The 26,252-nt window shown below is 43.9% G+C and overlaps 1 protein-coding gene across 1 annotated transcript in view; it reads left to right on the top strand.

The window, feature by feature from the left end:
* The window catches only part of LOC143928262 (flavin-containing monooxygenase 5-like), a 168,877-nt gene extending 145,619 nt beyond the window's left edge, over positions 1-23,258 (top strand). The window contains exons 8-9 of the mRNA XM_077453026.1: positions 20,667-20,739; positions 22,625-23,258. Of these exons, the coding sequence (XP_077309152.1) occupies positions 20,667-20,739; positions 22,625-22,970 (419 nt within the window). The 3' untranslated portion in view covers positions 22,971-23,258. The remainder of the gene's footprint in view (positions 1-20,666; positions 20,740-22,624) is intronic.
* The last annotated feature ends 2,994 nt before the right edge of the window (positions 23,259-26,252 follow it).

Below are 26,252 nucleotides of genomic sequence, written 5' to 3'. Positions count from 1 at the left end.
ACAGAAGTCCCTTTTCTTTCTAGATCCAATTAAAATAATTTTATATAATCATTCATCCAGAGTCCATTAGCTTATTAGTCTGCTCATCTGATTTGTCATCATCAAATACCATAACTCAATTCATTTTTCATGATTAACCTAGATTTAAAATGCATAGACGTATGATTAAATTAACTAATATTACATCTACTTATTTATCTATTCATTAGTAAGTCTCATGTATTTTTTATATTTTCATTCTACATGCTTTTCCTTTTCTTCATTTATTTTTCTTTATATCCTAAGGTATGAGTTTTTAAAATAATTTTTAATATTTTTAATATATTTTTTAACGTTCTACATGATTCTACATTATAAGCATTCATCTCTATGCAGTTTACTGCCATCGCCCTAGATGACACCGTTGCTTAGCAACCGGCATCAGCCTATATATGATTGATAGTGTCCATTAGCCTACTAGATCTGAAGAAAATGAAGATGCATTGAAACGCGTCATCTGATACGTCTAGATGTCATTTCCGCTGTCTAGCTTCCAGTGAGGTGTGCGTTCCACGCTGGTCCCCTTCTGGTTCCGGTTTCCGGTGTTTGGAAGTGCAAAGCCTTTGCTGACACCCGGGTTCTCCTGTACCCCCCATGGCAGCGCTCCTAACAGCCGAAGATAGCAGATTACAGACCACAGAGTGTGTACCATCACTTTTTGGACAGCTCTCTCCATATTCTTGGGATGCCCCACTGTGAACAGCTGCGCATGTCCTATGGACAGTTTACATGTTATTGCATGCCTAACTCTTATTGAGTAATTGTGAGTAGCCATTTGGCCACCTTTTATACCTACCTATTAAAGTTGTTTTTTATACTGCACTTAGACCAGCGCACCTTGTCTCTTTTTACATTTTTTAATAGCATTGTGATGTTGGCGGTGGTGTCGGCGACATATGATTTTCTTTATGTGGACATGGGGAAGAATGGCCAGATGTCAGATAGTGGCGTCATCGCCCAGGCCAAGTTCTACAGACAGCTCCAGAGTGCTGGCTTGCGATTGCCACCTCCAGAAAACAACGTGGCTGGTCTGCGATTCGTCTTTGTCGCTGATGAAGCTTTTGGGCTGGGTGAACACCTGATGCGGCCGTTCCCGATGAGGACCCTCCCCCTGGACCGGAAGGTTTTTAACTACCGGCTGGCCAGAGCCAGAAAAGTGGTAGAGAATGCTTTCGGGATAATGGCCAGCCAGTTCCGCCTATTCCTTACACCAATCAACATGGCGGAATATAAACGTAACCCTATAATCCTTTAATGCTGCATTCTCCACAATTTTAAGGGAGAAATTCTATGAAATCTTTGGCCTCAGTTGGGCCTGAGGCCAGATTTCAAGATCAAACCCTGACAGCGCTTGAAGCTGGCCATCCTGGCTTGCCCCCCCAAAGCGCCCGCAAGGTCTGCGTAAAAGGTACATTTCCAACAAACCTTTTTTAAATAAATTTTTATTTTAAAATGAAATAATATTTTAATTTGATTTACGGCTTGTTTCTTTTAGCTGTCTCCTAGGTTATCCGATGTGCTTTTTTTGCCGTTTTCTGCAATAGTGCAAACGTAATTTCTTTGATACATGAGATGACAATATATTCTTCAACTAACTATTATGTTGTGGGTCTGCTACACACACACATTGTTTTTGTTGTTAATGTATGTAATGCATAAATGCTTAAAATATTCATAATTTTTCCCACCATGAATTATGGAGTTACAAAAATGGCCTGATTGATGCAAATTATAAAGCACTGTGTGTGTTTTTTTACTAAAGGAATCCACTTTGAACTACAAGTGCACTGAAACTGCACTAAAAGTGCACTTGTAGTGCAAAGTGGATTTGCCTTTAGTAAATAACCACCATTGCCAATGTAAACAACAACTTAAGCAAAAAAACTGCTATTGAGCATTGAAAGAAGAAGCCACACATTGTTGAGTAGAAAATTTTTTACTCTGTGCACATTCAATTGTGCGTTTAGAAAAAATTTTTTTAGGGGGGGCGTGGCCGGCAGCCGAGGAGTATGGCCGCGTTGTAAGAGAGCTCCGTCCACCGCACAACTACTGGAGCTTCCTACCGCATACCTGGGCGGCGATCCACAGCGATTTTTACCTCAACGAGGTCAGGCAGACATGGGGAACATGTCCCGCCGAAGAAAAGAGGCAAAACGGCTGAGCAGGATGACGGATTTCTACCACCATCCCCGCAACACACAGGCCCAAGATGGCGCTGGTAAGAGGAATGACAAGGACCGTGGCAGGCAGGATGATGAACATTTCCCTAGCACTTAGCACACACATCCTCTGTCAGAATCTTCTCCAGGGGACAAGCTTATTCCCCCCCAGCATCCTCCACTTCCAGCCCAGTGAAGGCAAAGCAACCACATATGCAGGGGAGAGAGGAGGAGGATCCCAGCAATGCTTCCCTAAATGATACCAGAGAGCTCCAGGACTCCATACTGGAATTCCCTACTAAAAACCAGCCGGTAATAGACACTACTTTAAAAGATATGCTGGTGTCTCTCCGCAGTACACTGCATGCTGACATACTGTCTCTTGCAAACAACTTTAAAGAAGAGGTTAAGGCGGTAGGAGACAGAGTCTCTCACATAAAGCATAAAATGAGTGAATTTGCCGGAACCATTAATGAGGTTATTGATGCCCATAATGAGAGAGATGATGAGTTAACCTTAATGAAGGAAAAATTGGCCGACCTTGAAGATCGCTCGAGGAGAAATAATATAAAGATCCGTGGGATACTGGAATCGGTCAAACCACCAGATTTACAAGCTCCCTTTCAAAAAATCCTGCAGGACGCCTTGCCTGAAGCTTCTGTAAACGATCTTGCTATCGATTTGGATCCATAGGCTTCCTAAGCCCAGACATATCCCAGACCACTTGCCAAGAGACACTATTGTAAGGATTCACTTCTTTCAAACCAAAGAAAGATTCCTTCTACATGTGAGAAATCCTGAAAATTTGCCAGAGTCAGCACACGGCCTGTCCATTTTCCCTGATTTATCTGCATTCACAATGCAAAGGAGACGGAGCATGGAAACTATCATAAAACCTCTGAGGAACCACCGTATTCCTTACAAATGGGCATACCCGGCCAAGCTTCTGGTTTCCAAAGATGGGAAAACATTTGCAATCAAATCGGTGGAGGAAGGCATTCAACTTTTGCAAGATTGGCGAATCCTAGCAGGGGAAGAAGATGCACAGTCTTCAGAATCGTCTCCACGTCCAGGATCCCCCGCCTGGCCGAGGCCCATTTCAGAGTGACTGCCCAGGTACTCATTACATTACTTGAACATAGAACTCCGGGACATGGTGGAAATTTTCCAGCTCTCTTTAAGCCCTCCATTATCTAAGGGTTCACTTCCCTACAGATTCTCTTGAATCACCTGTTTTTACTTCTTTTTTCTTTTGCTTTTTGTTTGCACACTCTCAAGTGTACAGAGTGTTGGTTATTGATACGTGGCGCCTCAGTAGTAGGCCTACGGACTACCAATATATTTACAAGCAGCACAACAATTGGAGACCAGACTAGCTTTTCAGTGATATATTTATTTTCCTGTTTTGTTTTTTGCTCCGTTTGAATTTTTCTGCTCATATCCACAGCGGTTTAGTGTGGACCGATTCCTATAATCTCTGATATAACCCCAAACTACTGGGCAAAGCCCAACCTCGGTGCTCTGTACGATGGGTTTTAAAGTTACTTCATTTAATGTCAGAGGGCTGAACAGTCTGCATAAACGAGGTCTACTTTGGAAGGAAGCAAAGAAATTGCAGAGTGATATTTTGTGTCTACAGGAAACGCATTTTCGCGATTCCAAACATCCACAACTGCAAAATAGCCACTTCCCTACAGTTTATTGTTCAAACGCACAGAAGAAACATAGTGGAGTGGCTATCTTAGTCAGAAATTCGATCTCATTCAAATGTACTCATGTAGAAACTGACCAGTCAGGAAGGTATATTATTGTGATAGGAGAAATCAGTAACACAGTATATACTTTTGTAAATGTATATTTGCCTAATGCCAAGCAACTATCCTTTTTGCATAAGGTGTGGAAGAAGGTGAATGCAGTGCACAAGGGGTATCTGATATTATGCGGTGATTTTAACGCTATACCCAACCAATCTTTAGATGTATCTCTGAGTCCTTCTAGAGCCAGAGACAGGATTACCCTTGCGCGCTTCATGGCCTCTGAAAGCCTGTTCGATGTGTGGAGGTGTCAACATTCCACAGAACGCGATTATTCCTACTACTCTAGCCTCCACAAAACATACTCGAGAATCGATGTCTGTCTAACTGATAAATTCTTACTTCAAAAAGTCAGCCTGTCATCTATCCACAACATTACCTGGTCGGACCATGCTCCGATATCCATTGTGGTGGAGGGGTGGCGCACAGAAACTAGGGCCAATAGATGGAAAAATGACACTTTTCTTTTTTCAAATCCGAAATTTAATAAGGAAATTGCAGCTGAACTGAAAAGCTTCTTTGAGATCAATGCCCAGTCTGTGTCGGACCCCTTCATCCTCTGGAACTCTCACAAGGCTTTCGTGAGGGGAATTCTCATAAAAATGAGCAGTACGGCCAGAAAACAGACCAATTTGAAGGTGCAAACCCTTATCTCCCAAATAGAGCATTTGGAATCCATGAATAAAAAAGCACCTGATCATTCTACAAGTTCTAAACTAGACAACTTAAGACATGAGCTAAGATTATTACTGATTGCACAACAAGATCGGACATTTAAAAAATGGAAAGCTCGATTTTACCAATAAGGCAACCGTGCAGGGAAACTAGCTAGACAAATAAAAGAAAAATCAGTCCAACAGAAAATCCCCTTTATTTACCACCCAACTACTGGTTCTAAACTATCCAATCCAAAGGATATTGCCAATGCCTTCAGGGATTACTACAATGCCCTTTACAATTTAAAAGATGAATCGTCCATCCCATAACCGTCCCCAGATATGATACGTGAATTTCTAGAGAGAATATCACTCCCTAAAATTACTCAATTACAACTTGACACTCTAAATGACCCTATTTCTTTAAAGCGAATTATCTAAAACAATATTGGCCATGCCGCTAAACAAATCACCTGGTCCTGACGGATTCTCAGCGGAATGCTACCGGGCATTCTACCCAATTCTAGGCCGACATCTTCTTAAAACCTTTGAGAAAGCCACAGCGGACTCCTCCTTCCCATCGGAAATGTTAACCGCCACAATTGTAACACTACCAAAACCTGGCAAGCCATCAGACAAATCACAGAACTTCAGGCCTATCTCTTTATTGAACGTAGACCTGAAGGTCTTTGCAAAAATTCTGGCTAATAGATTGTCAAGCACCCTGACTTCATTGATCAGAAACGATCAGGTGGGCTTTATTCCGGGGCGTCAGGTGCCGGATGCAATTAGGAGGATCATAAATCTGATTCGTGCGGCAGAGGCTTCTGGTGACCCTTCTCTGCTTCTAACATTAGATGCAGAGAAGGCTTTTGATAGGGTCCACTGGGGATACCTGGGTCAGGTGCTTGACAAATTTGGTATTCTAGGGACTATTAATTCAGCTATCTCAGCCTTGTTCTCTGACTCCTTTCACATCACTAATGGCACACGTCAGGGGTGCCCGTTGTCACCCTTGATGTTTGCCCTTTTGATGGAACCTCTGGCAGAAACGATCCACACTCACCCTCATATATTAGGCATCTCAACACCCAAACATACCCATTCTATCTCACTATTTGCAGATGACGTGATCTTAACCCTAAAACACCCTTCCTCCTCTTTACAAGCAGTACATGATACCCTTGAGGAATTCAATAAGATATCATACTATAAGGTAAATCCTTCCAAATCTAATATATTAGCAATTAATGTTAAAGAAAAAACAAGATCGTTCTTGGCCTCACGATTCCCATACCCATGGACGGATAAACCCATCCAATACTTGGGTATATACCTATTGTCACCAAGCTCTAGTATTTTCAAAATCAACTTTTTGCCCCTTCTCTCCTCTATACAACAGGAACTTAATAGGCTAAAAAGTTTTACTTGTCTTGGATGGGAAGATTGGCAGCCTACAAAATGTTAATCCTTCCAAAGCTTATATACCACTTCAGGGCCTTACCAATTGCTATCCCTATGTCGTTCTTTAAATCGGCCCAAGCACAGCTAAATAAATTCGTATGGGGAGATAAAAAGCCCAGATGCTCCCATTCCTTTTTATTCAGAAAGAAAGACATCGGCGGTATGGGTCTGCCTATTCTAAAAGACTATTATATGGCGAGCTTATTAGACCAAATGAAGTACTGGATATGTCCTCCAGTGGAGAAACAGTGGGCTTTGATTGAGGGTTCTTGGCTTCTGCCTGGCACGCCATATTCCACTCTATTAGCGTCTTCTTTTGCCAATAAGACCTTCAAATCGGATTTCCCCATTGTACAACTCGTAGTGGACACATGGAGAAATTTTCTCAATAATGTAGTGCTATCTCACCCCTTAATTGACATCTCTACTCCACTTACATCCATAGGTACTTATGTCGAGAATCTGGATTTGGGGGCTTGGGTAAAAAAAGGTATTGCATTGGTCTCAGATTTAATGGAGAATGACAGGCTTATTACATTTGAGTCATTGGCGTACAAATTCTGCATCCCCAGGTCAGAGTATTTTACTTATCTAAGAATCGTATCATTTTTAACTCAACATCAGGGCACCTCCATATCAGTTCCTCACCAAGCATGGGCGTTCTGGTCTAATGTATCTAAAGTTAAAGGGGGAATCTCTTTATTTTACAATTTACTACAAAGCAAGAACCAATTTACAAAAACTTCCCCTTTTCATAGATGGGAAAATGAGCTTTCTGTGAAGTTCACGGACGATCAGTGGAGAAAGGCTATTAAAAGTAACGGCAGATACATCAGATCAATAATGCACTGGGAAGTCTCCCAAAAAACATTACTTAGGTGGTATTACACCCCTTTCATTACGGCAAGATTTATACAGGGCAGTTCCAATAACTATTAGAGAGGTTGCGGAAGAGTTGGCACTCTACTCCATATGCTTTGGGAATGCCCCCACCTCAGGAGTTTCTGGAGGGGGGTATTCTCCTTGATTTCTAAAGTTACTGGCATTCTTATGTCAGGTTCCCCTGAACTGGCAATACCAAGTTTAGACATTGATCAATACCCGCCACCCCTCACAATGATAGTTGTCCAGATACTGTCTACGGCTAGACTCATGATAGCTAAACAATGGAAAACCCCCTGTCCCCCCAATATGGGAGAATTAGTCAGAAGAGTAGACGAGACGTTTAAATACGAGCAGATACTGGCCAGTATGGAAGGAAAATATTCAAATTTTTATGCACAATGGTCACCATGGACTGATATCAGGAAAATTGTTTGAATTGTTGTACTATTCATCTGTTTTTTCCAGTTAAGGTGTATTAATAACATTGTTATTTAACTGTTTCTTTATATAATTTAAAATTGCAAATATAAATATTAAAGGTGGGGCTTGATACCCCTCTGGTGTCTAAAGGGTTGCTATGCATAATTCTACTGATTTACTGTAGACTATAAGTCGATACATAACTATCTGTGATTGCTAACCGATTGTCGGTTGTTTTTTGTATCACTCAAGCCTTTCAATAAAAAATATTTAAAAAGAAAAGGTTTTTTTCACAAAACAACATATTTTTGAAATACAATTTTTTTGTGACAGTATAAATATCCTTTTTTCAGTAAACAGGCATGTTTTTTTAAACCATACAACAATACGCAACTCAGGAACTTACAAAATGTAACTTTTATAAATTGAAGGCAATATCAGACATTAGTTGTCCAAACTGTATTGATATTGCCTTCATCAGCTGCTGGACAGTCGAAAGAAGTTCACTCCCAGCCATACACAGCCCAGCGGTTGAATGCTAGCTTGGCTAAATTGCTAGCACTTCAACTGCTGCCTTTTCAGTTGGTAGACTCAGCCTCCTTCCGTGACTTTGTGCAATTTGCGGTTCCTCAGTGGTAGGTCCCCAAACAACACTTTTTCCTCATGGAAGGCGATTCCAGCTCTCTACCGGCATGTGGAAGGCAATGTCCATGCCTCGCTGGACAGGGCGGTCCGCGGTAAGGTGTATATTACCACTGACTCATGGTCCAGCAGGCATGGACACGGCCCATTGGGTCACTCTTCTGGCAGCTGGGAAGGATGCAGGACAAGGTGCAGTAGTGTTGGAGGTTGTTCCGCCACCACGCCGCCAAAATGCTACTACTGGTTGTGACGCACCTCTCTCCTCCACCCCCTCCTCTTCTTCATCCATCGCCTCTTCCAGTGCTCTGTCCTTGGAACCAGCGGTGCGGGTTCAAAGGGCTACGCAAGTACGCAGGCAAAGAGATGCCATGCCGTGCTTGCGCTGGTTTGTTTGGGGGACAGGAGCCACACTGGGGTAGATATTTTGTCAGCTCTGCAGGGGCAGGCCAAGAGGTGGTTGACGCCATGCCAGCTTAAGCCAGGAATGGTGGTTTGCGACAATGGCACCAACCTCCTCTCCACCCTCCGACAGGGACAACTGACCCATGTGCCCTGTGTGGCTCACGTCCTTAACCTGGTGGTGTATCGGTTCTTGGGCAGGTACCTGGGCTTACAGGATGTCCTGAGGCAAGCCAGGAAAGTCTGTGTGCATTTCCGCCAATCATTTAATGCCAGTGCTCAGCTGGCTGAGCTCCAAAAAGAGTTGAACCTGCCCAAGAACCAGCTTATATGTGACATGCCCACCAGGTGGAACTCAATGTTGGCCATGCTGAAGCAGCTGCACACACAGCAGAGGGCCATAAATGAGTACCTGTGCGACTACGGCACCAGGAAAGGGTCAGGGAAGCTCGGTTTTTTCTCACCATGCCAGTGGGGCATGATCTGGGATGCATGCACTGTCCTGTCACTGTTTGAGGAAGACACAAGGATGGTGAGCAGTGACAGTGCATGTATCAGTGACACTGTACCTCTTTTCCACCTGTTGGAGCATAGGCTGCATGGAATAATGGACAGGGCACTTGAGGCAGAACAGAGGCAGGAAGAGGAGGACTTCCTTGCCTCACAAGGCCCCCGTTTATCCAGACAGTGTTCCTGCTGTCCCACCCATAACACAGGAAGAGGACGAGGAGGAGGAGGAGGATGATTGTGTCAGCATGGAGGTGGAGGCTGGCACTCAGCATCAGCAGCAGCAGTCTTTAGGCATGATTTACAATCCCAAGAAACCTGTGGACTTCTACGTGGCTGGGAGGAGGTGGCTGCGGATCATGTTGTCCTTAGTGACCCAGAGGACTCCGTAACGCATGCCTCAGCTAACCTACACTGCATGGCCTCCCTGATCCTGCAAAGCCTGCGGAAGGATCCCCGTATTCTTCGGATCAAGGAGAGGGACCATTAGGCCTCATGCACACGAGACGCAGATGAAACCTCTGTTAAAAAAAAGCTGAAACGCGCGTTTAGAAACGCGCGTTTTGCCGCGTTTGCATGCCGCGTTTAGACGCGTTTGCGTTTAAACGCGTTTATAAAGATAACATCATGTAGACCCCCCCCAAGCTCTCAAAGCATTTTTTTTAACTATTTCTGCTATTTTGATCAGAGTGAGCAGCAGCAGCATAGAGAGCAGTTGTACACTTGCATTTGCCGTGTCACTTGCCACGGCACCTGCCACAAGTTGTGGATTGTCCACTTGCCACGTCACTTGCCACAAGTTGGGGATTGTCCACTTGCCACATCACCTGCCACGTCACCTGCCACAAATTGTGGATTGTCCACTTGCCACGTCACTTGCCACATCACCTGCCACGTCACTTGCCACGAGATGTGGATTGTCCACTTTCCACGTCATCTGCCATGCCACCTGCCACAAGCTGTGGATTGTCCACTTGCCACGTCACCAGCCACATCACCTGCCACAAGTTGTGGATTGTCCACTTGCCACGTGACTTGCCACATCACCTGCCACGTCACTTGCCACATCACCTGCCACAAGTTGTGGATTGTCTACTTGCCGCGTCACTTGCCACATCACCTGCCACGTCACTTGCCACGTCACCTGCCACAAGTTGTGGATTGTTCACTTGCCACGTCACCTGCCACGTCACCTGCCACAAGTTGTGGATTGTCCACTTGCCACGTCACTTGCCACAAGCTGTGGATTGTCCACTTGCCACATCACTTGCCACGTCACCTGCCACGTCACTTGCCACGTCACCTGCCACAAGTTGTGGATTGTCCACTTGCCACGTCACTTGCCACAAGCTGTGGATTGTCCACTTGCCACATCACTTGCCACGTCACCTGCCACGTCACTTGCCACGTCACCTGCCACAAGTTTTGGATTGTCCACTTGCCACGTCACTTGCCACGTCAGCTGCCACGTCACTTGCCACGAGATGTGGATTGTCCACTTTCCACGTCATCTGCCATGCCACCTGCCACAAGCTGTGGATTGTCCACTTGCCACAAGCTGTGGATTGTCCACTTGCCACATCACTTGCCACGTCACCTGCCACGTCACTTGCCACGTCACCTGCCACAAGTTTTGGATTGTCCACTTGCCACGTCAGCTGCCACGTCACTTGCCACGAGATGTGGATTGTCCACTTTCCACGTCATCTGCCATGCCACCTGCCACAAGCTGTGGATTGTCCACTTGCCACGTCACCAGCCACATCACCTGCCACAAGTTGTGGATTGTCCACTTGCCACGTGACTTGCCACATCACCTGCCACGTCACTTGCCACATCACCTGCCACAAGTTGTGGATTGTCTACTTGCCGCGTCACTTGCCACATCACCTGCCACGTCACTTGCCACGTCACCTGCCACAAGTTGTGGATTGTTCACTTGCCACGTCACCTGCCACGTCACCTGCCACAAGTTGTGGATTGTCCACTTGCCACGTCACTTGCCACAAGCTGTGGATTGTCCACTTGCCACATCACTTGCCACGTCACCTGCCACGTCACCTGCCACGTCACTTGCCACGTCACCTGCCACAAGTTTTGGATTGTCCACTTGCCATGTCACTTGCCACGTCAGCTGCCACGTCACTTGCCACATCACCTGCCACGTCACCTGCCACAAGTTGTGGATTGTCCACTTGCCACGTGACTTGCCACATCACCTGCCACGTCACTTGCCACGAGATGTGGATTGTCCACTTGCCATGTCACTTGCCACGTCACCTGCCACGTCACTTGCCACGTCACCTGCCACGTCACTTGCCACAAGATGTGGATTGTCCACTTGTCACATCACCTGCCACATCACTTGCCACATCACCTGCCACATCACCTGCCACAAGTTGTGGATTGTCCATTTGCCACGTCACTTGCCACATCACCTGCCACGTCACTTGCCACAAGATGTGGATTGTCCACTTTCCACATCACCTGCCATGCCATCTGCCACAAGTTGTGGATTGTCCACTTACCACGTCACCAGCCACATCACCTGCCACAAGTTGTGGATTGTCCACTTGCCACACCACTTTCCACGTCACCTGCCACGTCACCTGCCACAAGATGTGGATTGTCCACTTGCCACGTCACCAGCCACATCACCTGCCACAAGTTGTGGATTGTCCACTTGCCACGTCCCTTGCCACGTCCCCTGCCACGTCACCTGCCACAAGTGGATTGTCCACTTGCCACATCACTTGCCACATCACCTGCCACAAGTTGTGGATTGTCCACTCGCCACGTCACTTGCCACATCACCTGCCACAAGTGGATTGTCCACTTGCCACGTCACTTGCCACGTCCCCTGCCACAAGTGGATTGTCCACTTGCCACGTCACTTGCCACGTCACCTGCCACAAGTTATGGATTGTCCACTTGCCACGTCACATGGCAGTCACCTGCCACAAGTTGTTGATTTTCCACTTGCCACGTCACCTGCCAAGTCACTTGCCGCGTCACCTGCCAGGTCACTTGCCACGTCACTTGCCACAAGTTGTGGATTGTCCACTTTCCACGTCACTTGCCACTTCACCTGCCACGTCACTTGCCACAAGTTGTGGATTGTCCACTTGCCACATCACTTGCCACCTGCCATGTCACTTGCCACAAGTTGTGGATTGTCCACTTGCCACGTCACTTGCCACAAGTTGTGGATTGTCCACTTGCAATTGCAATTGTTTAAAATATTTTTCTAATGGTTTTTCATCATTTGCAATCATTTTTGAGATTTTTAATGTAAAAAAAAAGGTCACCTTTAAAAACGCATATAAACGCAAACGCGGCTAAACGCGGGTGCCGCGTTTAGCCGCGTTTAGCCGCGTTTAGCCGCGTTTTGCGTCTGAAACGCAGAAATTTTTGTTTCTGAACGCATTTTTTTGCTTCTGGAAAAACGAGATTAAACGCAACTGCATATAAACGCAAAAAAACGAGACTGTGTGCATGGACACATAGGATAACATTGAATGAGTTCAGGTGCAGTTGAAAAAACTGTCCAACTGCATCTGAACGCGCGTTTAACTGCGTCTCGTGTGCATGAGGCCTTACTGGCTGAATGAATGAATGAATTAAATAATTTGTATAGCGCACAATGCGAACTGAATCGCCTCAAGGCGCTGAAAAGAGCTTTTGTTGTCCAGCTTCTAGAAGAGGAAGGTCTTGAGTTTTTTTCTGAAGGCCAGGTGGTTTTCTTCCAAGCGGATGTTGATGGGTAGAGCTTTCCATAGCCGAGGTCCTTGGACAGCGAATCTCCGTTCCCCCTTAGATTTGTACCGGGATTTGGGAACAAGGAGGAGGTTTTTGTTAGATGATCGAAGACTGCGGTTGGGTGTGTAGCGTTTTATTTTCTCACGTAGGTATTGAGGAGCGCCTCCATGCATGCATTTGTGGGTGAGGCAGAGGGTCTTAAATGTGATCCGATTCTTTATGGTTAACCAATGTAGGCTCCTCAGGGAAGGGGAGATTGATTCCCAGGTTTTTTTTCCCTGTTATCAGCCTTGCCACCATGTTTTGGATTAGTTCTAATCGGGCAAGTTGATATTGGGGTAATCCTAAGTAAAAGGAGTTGCGTGGTCAAGTCGTGAATTAATGACTGTTCCAACTACCACTGCTTTGTCATTCTTTGGGATGAAAGGGATGAGTCTGCATAGCAGGCGGAGCAGATGGTAGGAACCACTGTCTACTGCTCCTATTTGAGCATCCATTGACATTTGTGAGTCCAAAATGATGCCAAGACTCTTGGCCTTGGTCTTTGGGGAGATGGTCTGCCCAAAGATGGTGGGTGGTGTCCAGGAGGTCTTGGTTTCGGGAATTATGGTTTGCTTGTAGGATAAGAAGCTCTGTTTTTGATTCGTTGAGTTTGAGGGAGTTAGTGGTCATCCAGTCTTCTATCAAAGTGAGGCAATTTTCTTGTTGTTGATGATGGTCTCTTTGTCCGGTGATACGGAAGTAAAGTTGCGTGTCATCAGCGTACGAGTGGAAACAGAGGTCTGAAAATCTGATGATTTGGAGGAGTGGGCAGATGTATATGTTGAAGAGGACTGGCAACAAGGGAAATCCTTGAGGGACTCCGCAGGCGACTGCCCGTGTTTCAGAGGTGAATTCTGCTAGTTTCACTGTCTGTGAACGATTTCCTAGGAAGGACGCGAACCATTGAAGATCAGAGCCTATGACTCCTGCAACTTCTGTGAGGTGGCTGAGTAGAGTATTGTGGTCTACTGTATCAAATGCTGCACTGAGGTCCAATAGTACCAGGAGACATGAATCTCCGTCATCTGCTGCTTCGAGGGCGTCGTCCCATATCTTGAGGAGAGCTGTTTCTGTTCCATGGCCCGGGCGGAAGCCTGATTGCAGGAGTTTGTATGTATCCAGGTGGAGTTGTATCTGTTGTACTACCGCTTTCTCTGTGATCTTGGAAATGGTGTTGAGGCTTGTTAACGGCCTATGGTTGTTTGGGTCTTGAGGGTCGAGGTTAGGATTCTTTAGCAGGGGTTTGACAATGTCTTGTTTGAGGGCGCTAGGAACAATCCCTGGCCACTCTCCTTGATCCACGGTACAAGGATAAGGTTGCGGACCTTATCTTGCCATCGCAGAGGGAGCAGATGAGACATCTCCGGGATGCCTTGCAGAAAGGTCTGTGCAACGCGTTCCCAGAGACTGGGAGGTTACAAACTCCTGGTCCTGGACAACGTGTTGCTGAGGCTTCGGTCAGTCACAGAAGGAGCGATGGAGAAGGTGGCCAGCTGACCTTTGCGTTCAGACAATTATTTAGTCCGCAGCCCCAAGGTATGATCGGTTCCAGCAACCATCGCCAGCATCTGATTTACATGGTGCAGGAATACCTAGGGGCAAGGTCAGACTTGGACACCTTTCCCACCAAAAATCCTCTGGCTTACAGGGTCTTGAGGAAGGATCACTGGCCAGAGCTTGCACAGTATGCAATTGAGCTACTGGCCTGTCCTGCATCCAGCGTTCTTTCGGAATGCACTTTCAGTGCCGCTGGTGGCTTTGTAACTGATCACAGGGTGCGCCTGTCCACCGACTCAGTTGATCGACTGACCTTCATAAAGATGAATCAGTCTTGGATCATCACCAGCTACCAAGCACCTGAAGCTGATGTAACCGAATAATTTTTTTGGAAATATCACATCCCTTCAAGACTGCCTATGCTGATGCTGAGTGACTGTCCTGTTATGTTGACTGTATCCTCTTCCTCCTCAATAATCCCGCTGATATCTTGGAAGAACATTTTTGGTTCTGGGTGATGCCACCAGCCCAATTTTTCAGCCCCTGTTTAACAGTGGCGTGTAATTACAATTTTTGATGCAATGCTTTGCAGCAGGGCTCATTCCTGCACTCCAACTAGAGTATCTCGGAGAGGTTGCAGTGTCGGGGCACCAGCACCAGTGCCTAAGGCCCAATTTTTCAGCCCCTGTTTAACAGGGGCAAGTAATTACAATTCTTGATATGATATTTCACAGCAGGGCCCGTTCCTTCACCCGCCAAGAGTAACTGTGAGGACTCTATAGTGTGGTGGCACCAGCACCACCACCACAACCACCAACAGTCCAATTTTTCTACCACTGTTCAACAATGGCATGCAATTACAATTCTTAATATATCCGTTCACAGCAGGGTGCTCCAGCACCCATCAAGAGTTACTTTGAGGGCTTACACTGTTCTGGCAACACCAACACCTTAGGCTCCCATTTCTGCAGAGCATACTGTATAGGGCAGGCCCCTACTTTCAGACATCCAACTTACAAATGTCTCCTACTTGCAAACGGAAGGAGACAACAGGAAGTGAGATGAAAAAAGATGGATGGCAAAAAAAATTATACAGGGATGATAACCCTTCCCTATGTTTTCCAAAAATCTTAAAAATAGATTTTTGGACTGGAGCTACACTTTAAAAATGTACAAGTTCAAAATTACAAACAGATTCTACTTTACACAACAAACCTACACAGACCCTGTCTTGTTTGCACTGCCTGTATACTGCTGTTCTGAGTATATAGGGCCTGGGGGAACCACGCCTTTTCTTTTTTTTTTATAACAATATATTTTTATTGAAAATTTCCACAAGAACAGCAGCAAAATATTTTAACAACAAATATAATCTAACTGTAGTACAGAGTATAGTCATATTGCATTGTGAATTCAGCTCATGGAAGCAATAAACATGTAAGTTACATTATTTCTCTAATGGAGACCAGATTCCTGCTATAGCAATTATGCATGTTACTCCCTATGTGATATGAAACAATAAAGAGAGAGGGGAACAATGCCGATCTAAGTGTGTTCATATATAATAACCACTGGGTAGTCTCCAGAGAGTAGAAGTAAAACATTTAGATAGGGAACATGCGTTCCCCCAACCCGGGCGCCCCATCTGGGATCTGACTGCACCCGAGCTAGTGGACTGCACCCCCCCCCTTTGTTACGAGCCATGGATTCCTCCACCCTCAGGTATCTAGCAATGCACACTGACTAGTTAGCTACATAATAGGAATTCGTAGTTAAACTTTGTTTCCTTTGTACCAATTCAGCCACAGTTCCCATTCTTGGTAGGCCTGCCGGTATTTGCCCAGAGAAGAGGCAAACATCAGCTCGTAAGAAATATGTAAGTGCGTTGTCTGGAGAATTACCGAGAACGAGGGTGCCACTGTCATTCTCCACCCTCTGGCTATCTCCAGCCTTGCGCTCAAGAGAATATGAGTTATAGTTTTCCTTAAATGAGGAGGTAATTTATCTATACCAAGAGATAGAATGGCAAGACCTGGGCATGGATGTACAATGGTGCTCGAAAGTATGGATATTGTTTTAAATATGGCAGTCCATAGGGGTTGTATTACTGGGCATTCCCAAAAGATATGAATGAGTGTGCCTCTATAGCCACAGTTCCTCAAGCTTGCGGGGTATAGCAGGCAATCCTCGAGGGTGTGAGGTACCACATCAACAACAACTTCTGGTAAAGTTCCCACAAGTTGGCGCTTCTGGTGGTCTTGTAGGTAGAAGATATGGCAGTGCGCCATTGATCTTCGGTGTATAACTTGGATAAGTCTAACTCCCACGATCGCATGGAAGGGGTTTTAATAAATATTGTTTTCTGCTGTAGAAGACTATACATTAACGAGATTCCCTTGATAGATGTGGTAGGGTTATTGAAGAAAAGATAGACCCTCCACGGTAAAACAGTGGATGGGTTGGGGAGTGTAGCAAGTAGGTGGGAGACTTGATTGTAAGTAAAAATGTCATCCGGTTGTAATCCGAATTCCAATTGTAAAGCCCTGAAGGTTTTCGCTTTTCTTTTTTTTAATATGGGTACGGACTGTTCTAAACACGTGTCACTTCACATGCATACTATAGACACCCCCCCCCCAGGCATGATATTTAAAGAAATATTTCACTTTTTTTTCACTTTAATCATTAAAATCAGTGCTCCCGGAAAAACTGATGTTTTAAAAAAAAACAATTGGCATTGACCCATGTCCCCTGGGGCAGGAGCCAGGTCCCAAAACCCTTTTTAGGACAATATCTTGCATATTAGCCATTAAAATTAGCACTTTTTATTTTGAACGTTCAAGTCCCATAGACTTCAATGGGGTTCTAAAGTTCGTACGAATTTTTGGTCCGTTCGAAAGTTCTGGTGCGAACCGAACCGGGGGGTTCGGCTCATCCCTAGTCCTGGGTTTAGTAACACTTTCATTCACCTGAGAGCTCTTGAAATGTGTAACTAAAACGGCAATTCTGTTTCACCACTGCATCAGAACAAGGTCTATGAACAACACTAGAACTAGTGCTGTGCCTCATCCAGCCCCCACATATCCCATCAGACCCTTTACTGCTGTGCCATTCACAAAGTATAGTGATGATGTTGTGATGTACTTTGTAAATGGCATGGAAGACTGAGGGGTGCGAAGGCCCAACATTGGCACTATAGTCATTCATAGAACCTATTCCAGTGCAGTGGGGAGCTGGAACTGTACATATCAGGAGCTCTGAGATGAGCTAAGAGAGCCCTTGAATTAGTACAAAAGTGACAGTATTAATGAAAGCCCCACTCCAGGGTACCTTCACCAAAACTGCCAATCCTTCATATGGATCCCTATGCATACTATGTTTGTAAACAAACTTATAATTCACCCACAAACTCAAAAATATTTCTAACTGTGACGTCATCAGTATTCAGCTTTTCATTCATATCTCCTGGGCTATGTGGATGGGCAGATAGTGGAGTTTCATGTCATTTCCCATCTCTCCTTTTCCAGCAGTAAACTACACATCCCATCATGCAGTCTCCTATGTGGGCATTACTTAGTAGGTCTGTGAATGGTGCCCAAGTGAGTAACACTGGCACAACACAGTCATAATTACCAGTAAACTAATAAATACTGGCCAGAAATGGCAGCTGGTGCTCAATATTTTTTTTTTGGGGGGGGGGGGGGTCGACAGACGTGAGACAGACAGGAAGGTGGAGATCCCCCCCCCCCCCCGCGCACGTGGTAATCGGACGGGAAGGCATTCTTTCTTTTTAAGGATGTTCCAAACAGTTGATTTGGCCACACCTAATGTTTTTACTATCTCTCTGATAGTTTGTTTTGTTTTTTCAGCCTAATGATGGCTTGCTTCACTGATAGTGACAGCTCTTTGGATTCCATATTGAGAGTTGACAGCAACAGATTCCAAATGCAAATAGCACACTTGAAATGAACTCTGGACATTTTATCTTCTCCATGTCAATGGGATAATGAGGGAATAACACACACCTGGCCATGGAACAGCTGAGCAGCCAATTGTCCCATTACTTTTGGTCCCTTAAAACTGGGAGGCACATATACAACCTGTTGTAATTCTTAAACCGTTCACCTGATTTGGATGTGAATACCCTCTAATTAAAGCTGAAAATCTGCAGTTAAATCACACCTTGTTTCATTTCAAATCCATTGTGGTGGTGTATAGAGCCAAAACCATTAGAATTGTGTCGATGTCCCAATATTTATGGACCTGACTGGAAATCCTGTATTTTAATAATAATAAATGCAGTTGCTGCAATACAACTAAAATTATTGCTAGTTGTCTGTGTGCAGACAAATGCCCTGTACACACGGTCAGACTTTCTGATGGAAAATGTGCGATCGGTTCTTGTTGTCTGAAAATTCGATTGTGTGTGGGCTCCATCTGACTTTTTCCATCAGAATTTCTGACACACAAAGTTTGAGAGCAGGATCTAAAATTCTCAGACAACAAAATCCGACTTTTTGATTTTTGTGTTGTCATTTATTGGCACCCAAACTGTGGCAAGCAAGAAGTGTGTTCATGTGCGTGGGGACAAATGCTAAAAAAAACTGCAAAAGTCAGAAACTTGGAAATACACATAAGCTTCATGGCTGTGTTTGTTGTGCTGGTGTGAATGTTAATGAATATTAAGGTATTATATATATCCTGTATATAGAGATATATACACATTATATTGCCAAAAAATTTTTGGCACATGAACTTTAATGGCTTCCCAGTCTTAGTCCGTAGGGTTCAATATTGTGTTGGTCTACCCTTTGCAGCTATTACAGCTTCAACTTTTCTGGGAAGGCTGTCCACAAGGTTTAGGTGTATCTATGGGAATATTTGACCATTCTTCTAGAAGCGCATTTGTGAGGTCAGGCACTGATGTTGGACAAGAAGGCCTTGCTAGCAGTCTCTGCTCTAATTCTTCCAAAAGGTTTTCTATTAAGTTGAGGTCAGGACTCTGTGCAAGCCAGTCAAGTTACTTGACCCCAAACTCACTCATCCATGTCTTTATGGACCTTGCTTTGTGCACTGGTGCACGTCATGTTGTAACAGGTAGGGGCCCTCCCCAAACTATTCCCACAAAATTGAAATTGTCCAAATTGTCTTGGTATGCTGATGCCTTAAGAGTTCCTTTCACTGAAACCAAGGGGCCAAGCCTAACCCCTGAAAAATGACTCCACAACATAATCCCTCCACCAAACTTTACACTTTTCACAAAGCAGTCAGGGAAGTACTGTTCTCCTGGCCATCACCAAACCCAGACATGTCCATCGGATTGCCAGACAGAGAAGCGTGTCTCCAGAGAACATATCTCCACTGCTCTAGAGTCCAGTGACAGCGTGCTTTTATTTACTGCATCCAATGCTTTGCATTGCACTTGGTGATATAGGGCTTGGATGCAGCTGCTCAGCCATGGAAACCCATTCCATGAAGCTCTTTATGCACTGTTGTGCTCATCAGAAGGCCACATAAAGTTTGGAGGTCTGTAGCTATTGACTCTTCAGACAGTTGGCAACTTCTGCGCACTGTGGGCTTCTGCATGCGCTGACCCCACTCTGTCATTTTACATGGCCTATCACTTTGTGGCTAAGTTGCTGTTGTTCCCAGTGGCTTCCACTTTGTTATAATACCACTAACAGTTTACCGTGGAATATTTAGTAGCAAGGAAATTTCACGGATCGACCAATTGCACAGGTGGCAACCTATCATGGTACCATGCTTAAATTCACTGAGCTCCTGAGAGCAACCCATTCTTTCACAAATGTTTGTAGAAGCAGTCTGCATGCCTAGGAACTTGTTCTCTTACACATGATGCCATGGAAGTGATTGGAACATCAGTATCCAATGATTTGGAGTGGTATCCCAATACTTTTGGCTATATATTATATATATATACATATTTTTTTTTTTTTTGGAACATTGGAGCTCTGATGCTGGTTGTTCATAGGTTACATATTCAGTCTGTACTGTGGCTTTGTTAGACTGGAGTATCATTGGTTCCTGGTTAGAGCATTATAGCCTACTTTCTTAATGATATTTGAGCATACAAATAGCTTGAAATATTTTTAGCATAGTGATCATTTGGATTAATTGCATATACCTAAAGATGGCTCATGCTTATGTATCCTGTTGCTTTAGAGTTAAGTCTTCTGTACAGTATACTGTAAAAATGTTTTAAAAAATTAGTGCTTATAAAAGCACACATCTGTATTTCTGACCAATAAATCTAAAATTGACTATATATTGTACATTAAAATGTGAATGTTCATTCTCCTTAAAATTCTGTACTTTAAGTTTTGGGCTTCAAAGATTATGTTTAAATATGTCTGCATTTTGCTTAGGTCTAGCCAAGCTTCCGCCCATGGGTGAAATGAAGGAAGAGATCAACAAGAGAAAGGAAGACCTGCAAAACAGGTTAGTCAATCTCCTTAAACAGAACTTGTCAAAGATTTTTAGGCCTCTTGCATATGGGACACCTAACATTGTTTACATGATTGGCTCTCTGATTTTCTCAGAGGTCTACATTACCATCTAAGTACAATTTTGGGCATTCTGTGCATTATGAATTTAACTTATGTAAGATGCTCCCTGCAGGTTAAATACTTATAAGGGGATGCAGACACTGCAACTTTCCCTATTAGAACATTGAAACTGCCCCAGGTGCTTGTAATGAACCAGACCCTCCCATTCAGGAATCTGTGTTGCAAGAACATTAAAAGTTAACAGTAAAATTGTACATACTAATGCATCTTCTTAATGTATCTAGGTAAATTATACCTCATATTTTTCAGATTAAATTGGGCTTTCATTTGTTTATTAAATGGTAATCCATATTCCCTAACTATTATTTACTATCAATGTAAAAATGGTCAAAAATAATAAATAAATACATTTGATTTAAATTGGAAAATAAATAATCCAATAAAACCTTATACATCAATATTAAATATATGTTACCAAAAACCAATATATGCAAATAAAGTTCTTAAAAAAATATATAAGTGATGCCCATGCAAAAGTAAATAATAAAAATAAATAATAATAGAGTATCACACAATTGTGTATTCCACAGTAGTACTTATATTCAATCCACTTTCTTTCATGCTAAAAAGTAGTGCAGATGTAAATCACCACAGGTGCTCCCCCACCTCCAGACGTAATCTCACCTGAAGCAGTGTGACCACCACAACTAAGTAGGGTCAGTTACAGCTTTTTAGCCTCTCCAGGGCTACACCTTGGAAATCAGATCTCCTTGCCACCCCTTGCTTCCAGGTGGCCGGTAGTAGCCAATATATTTAAATAGAGAAAAATTGATAGTGCTTATATCATTTTAAAATGTTTTTTTTTTTACCAAATGGATATATACAGGGTACTCTCATTCTGCTGGTGCTTCCAGCGCACCCATCTACAAATAGCTTTATAAATCCATAATAGAAACACCTCTCCCTCCTCAAACAAGCCTTGGAAATGCTACCAAAGGGGCACAAACGATTACAATACCAGGACATGGCATGGAGCTGGTTGCCTTTGGGAGTGTTTGCGAGGCTTGTGTGAGGCGGGAGAGGTGTTTTCTATTACGGATTTAAAAAGCTGTTTGTAGACTGGTGCGGTGGAAGCACCAGTAGAATGTGAGTACCCTTTATTTATCATTTTTGTAATAAAATGTATTGATTTCAAGGAGTTGGCCACTATCTTCTTTTAATGAGTATCCTGTACCTACAAGTGATCTGACAGGATCACTTTAGATAGAGAGAACTCCATAACCAACTACACGATCCACATTGTGGCCTGCATTTTATGAATGGTCTGTAAAAGGCAGGCCATGGAGAGGAATAGTGCTGCTGTGTACAGAAACGATCAGATCGCTCTTTGCTATATACCAGTGATATGCAATTAGCAGACCTCCAGCTGTTGCAGAACTACAAATCCCATGAGGCATAACAAGACTCTGACAGCCACAAGCATGACGCCCAAAGACAGATCCCTGCAATATACAGATCCTTTATTGTGTTAAAGTATTGTGTTTCAATAACAATTTACTTTTTTTTTTTTTAAACTTATTTTTATTGTTTTTTGGTGTACTATGCCTGCATAATTTGTGTTTAAATAGTTAAGTGTAGTCTCCACTGGAAACCTAGGTGATAGGATGACAGCTCAGGAGCACAATGATAAAAAAAGGACAGAATGTTGTCCTTATGAATATATAAAGCCAAAAAATATAAAGAAGATATATTTAAAAAAAAAAGAAACAAATCCTGGAATATTCTTTTCACAATATTGTCCAAACTTCTTGTTTCAGGTATGTCAAAAGTGAGCGTCACACCATACAAGTGGATTATGTATCATACATGGATGAAATTGCAGTAGAAATAGGCTGCAAGCCCGACATTAAGCATCTTTTCCTCTCAGATCCCAAACTGGCCTGGGAGACATTATTTGGTCCATGTACACCTTACCAGTACCGTCTATATGGACCAGGTCAATGGAAGGGTGCCAGAAAAGCCATTCTAACTCAGAAGGATCGTGTCATAAAGCCAACGAAGACCCGCATCGTTGATACTGAAATGAACCACAGTTCATTTAATATGCTTTCTAAGCTTCTGGGCCTCTTGGTGATCTTTGCTGCCATATATGTCTTAATGTAAATAATCAAACAATGCTATGATTCAAAAAAGGCAGTTGTTAAAGAATTCAGTCTCTTGATCAAGACCTATTTGTTACATAATATATTCTTTAAATTTGAAAATGAATTTCAACTAATTGTGAAAATATCACACGTTCCAACTTTGATTGTAATGAGACTGTGCTTTTATTCTTGGTTACTAAAACAATATTCTTCTAAATGCATGGCTTATTATGTGCAATTCGCTACTGCAAAGTGTTTTTATTATTTTATTTTGTTCCCTGTAATAAAGAGAACCCTTGATTAAAAAGGTAAACCTCTTTTCTAGCTGATATATTGGCCTCAGACCAAATGTAAGCTCTTTTGTTAGTTCCACCGGAGCCTCTATACACACAGCCTTTTCCTCTGGAGAGAAATTTTACATTTAGAATATTTTTTTTTTTAGTTAGGTAGTTTTTTAAGTCAGTACCATCTCTGAAACTGGGGGCTTATAGCAGGGCGCATTAAAAAAAATGATGTTTCTGTGCTGATTCTATTTTTTCTTGCTAGCATCACCATAATTTATAACTATGACATTTTAGAATAGTGTTTTAGGGGTCAGGACAGCTTAACCACTTGCCGCCCGCCCTATAGGCAATTGACGGTGGCAAAGTGGTTTCATAATCCTGATCGGACGTCATATGACGTGATCAGGATTATGAGCCGCTGTGCGCCCCCGGGGGCGCGCATCGCGGCAATCGTTGTTGCGGGGTGTCAGTCTGACACCCGGCAACTACGATCTCGGTAAAGAGTCTCTGACGGAGACTCTTTACCACGTGATCAGCCGTGTTCAATCACGGCTGATCACAGTGTAAATAGGAACAGCCGGTGATCGGCTTTTCCTCACTCGCGTCTGTCAGACACGAGTAGAGGAGAGCCGATCGGCTGCTCCTCTGACAGGGGGGGTCTGTGCTGATCGATTATCAGCACAGCCCCCCCGAGGATGCCCACACTGGACCACCAGGAACGCCACCAGACCACCAGGGATGCCCAGCAAAAGGTAATCCTCCCTAGACCACCAGGGATGCCAGTCAGCACAATGGATGCCAATCAGTGCCCATAATGGATGCCAATCAGTGCCCACAATGGGCATCACTGATTGGCATGCATTATTGTTTGGCACTGATTGGCATCCAGTAGTACAGTATAACACCAATGCCGCCTATGAGTGCCCACCTGTGCCGCCTATCAGTGCCCACCCATGCCCATCTGTGCCGCCTATCCATGCCCATCTGTGCCGCCTATCCATGCCCATCTGTGCCGCCCATCCATGCCAATCTGTGCCAGCTATCAGTGCCAATTTGTGCCACCTATCAGTGTCCATCCGTGTCGCCCATCAGTGCCGCCTATCAGTGCCACATATCAGTGTCCATCAATGCCACCTCATCAGTGCCACTTCATTGGTGCCACATCATTGGTGCCCATCAGTGCCGCCTTATCAGTGCCCATCAGTGTAGCCCCATCAGTGAAGGAGAAAACTTACTTATTTACAACGTTTTGAAACTGAAACAAAAAAAAACATATTTTTTTTCAAAATTTTCTGTATTTTTTTATTTGTAGCGCAAAGAATAAAAACCGTAGAGGTGATCAAATACCACCAAAAGAAAGCTCTATTTGTGGGAAAAAAATGATAAAAATGTCATTTGGGTACAGTGTAGCATGACCGCGCAATTGTCATTCAAAGTGCGAAAGCGCTGAAAGCTCAAAATTGGTCTGGGCAGGAAGGTGTTTAAGTGCCCAGTATTGAAGTGGTTAAAGTTTGAGTGAAAGGGATTTTTTATGTCTTGATAAAGTGGGGAGGGGTTAGACCCCTTGTCTGTTTTTTATTGCTGTATGTGTTTCTGATGGTGAAATTCCTGATAACCATTGTCAGTGGAACCAAAAGTGAGAGAAAAGCCAGACATTTGAGTTGTCACTGAAGCATGCACAGAGCAGAGTTTTCCAATGGGGAAACATATTTCAGTCACAAATGTCTTAGGGATTATTTGTTTTCACTTTGGAGAGATTAGCTGCAGAATGGAGCTCCACATTTGACAGGAAACATGGGACCTCAACTCCACTCTTTTTTTAAAAAATTGTATTAATACTAATGTAACAAACATTCAATAGACACAACTCGTGGAAGTGGAGGTCACATGTTTCTTGGAAACCCCCCAAATACCATGCTCCCCCACTGACAGATCCCCAACCCCCATATAACCCTGCTCCCTCCACTGACAGACCCCCAACTCCCCAAGTACCACCTCCCTTCCTCTACTGACAGACCTCCAAACCACCCAAATACCACCCCTCCCTCCACCGACAGACCTCCAGCCCCCAAATTCCATCCTCTTCCTCCACTCTAAGACCTCCAAACCCCCCCAAATACCATGCCTTCCCCCCACTAACAGACTCCCAACCCCCCCCCCCCCAAATATCACCCCCTCTCTCCACTGACAGGCCCCCAACCCCCTCAAATACCACCCCCTTCCACCACTGGTAGACCCTGGATGTATCATTAAAGAGAATCTATCAACAAATAATCATCACACAGGGAACTTTTTTTAACTGTGAAAAAAGATGACAGGACAGAAAAAACACAAAGTCCTTATTTAACGATCACCCATCTATATAGAATCCATCACATGAAATGTGAATAGATTTCTTTCAATGTGTGTAATGAGCGCCACCATAATAAAGGAGATTCCACCACTGTCTAACGCCATTTAAAAAGAGCCTCTTACCAGATCAAATGGACCATCATATTATACATGGTCATACAAGGTCAGCAGGAGAAATCCAAAAGGGCTCCATCCTGGCAAACAGACGCTCACAACAGTCAATGTCACTCATGGATACTCTTTTGCTGCCATTTCAGTAATGGCAGAGAATTACAGATAGGTTGTCCAAAGAATTTTTTTGGCTCCTGGGTGAAGCTGCATTTACAAGGTCAATAATTTGTCAAGATTGCTTTAAAGAGGGTGACAGCAGCCCTTCTGCCCACTATTCATAGTCATAAAGGATTGCTGTGAGCCCTTGGTGAAGTTGACTTTACAAGATAGAGTGTTTCAAGTCTACCTTAATAAGGTAGACAGAACCTCTCCTGCGCTGCCTTCACAAGACAAAGTGTGTCAAGACTGCTTTCAAGAGGTAGACAGAAGATCTCCTGCCCACTATTCATAGCTGAAAAGGATTACTCTGAGCCTTGGTGAAGTTACCATAGCCAAGTTATTGTGAACGTCTCAAGCTGTATTCCAATACTGATGCTACCAATTGCATAAAGCCT

Source organism: Lithobates pipiens, unplaced genomic scaffold (assembly GCF_037356315.1).
Source record: "Lithobates pipiens isolate NorthernLeopardFrog02 unplaced genomic scaffold, aLitPip1_a1.2 Scaffold_23, whole genome shotgun sequence".
NCBI classification, from domain to species: domain Eukaryota; kingdom Metazoa; phylum Chordata; class Amphibia; order Anura; family Ranidae; genus Lithobates; species Lithobates pipiens.
This window is presented reverse-complemented; position numbering and strand designations above follow the sequence as displayed.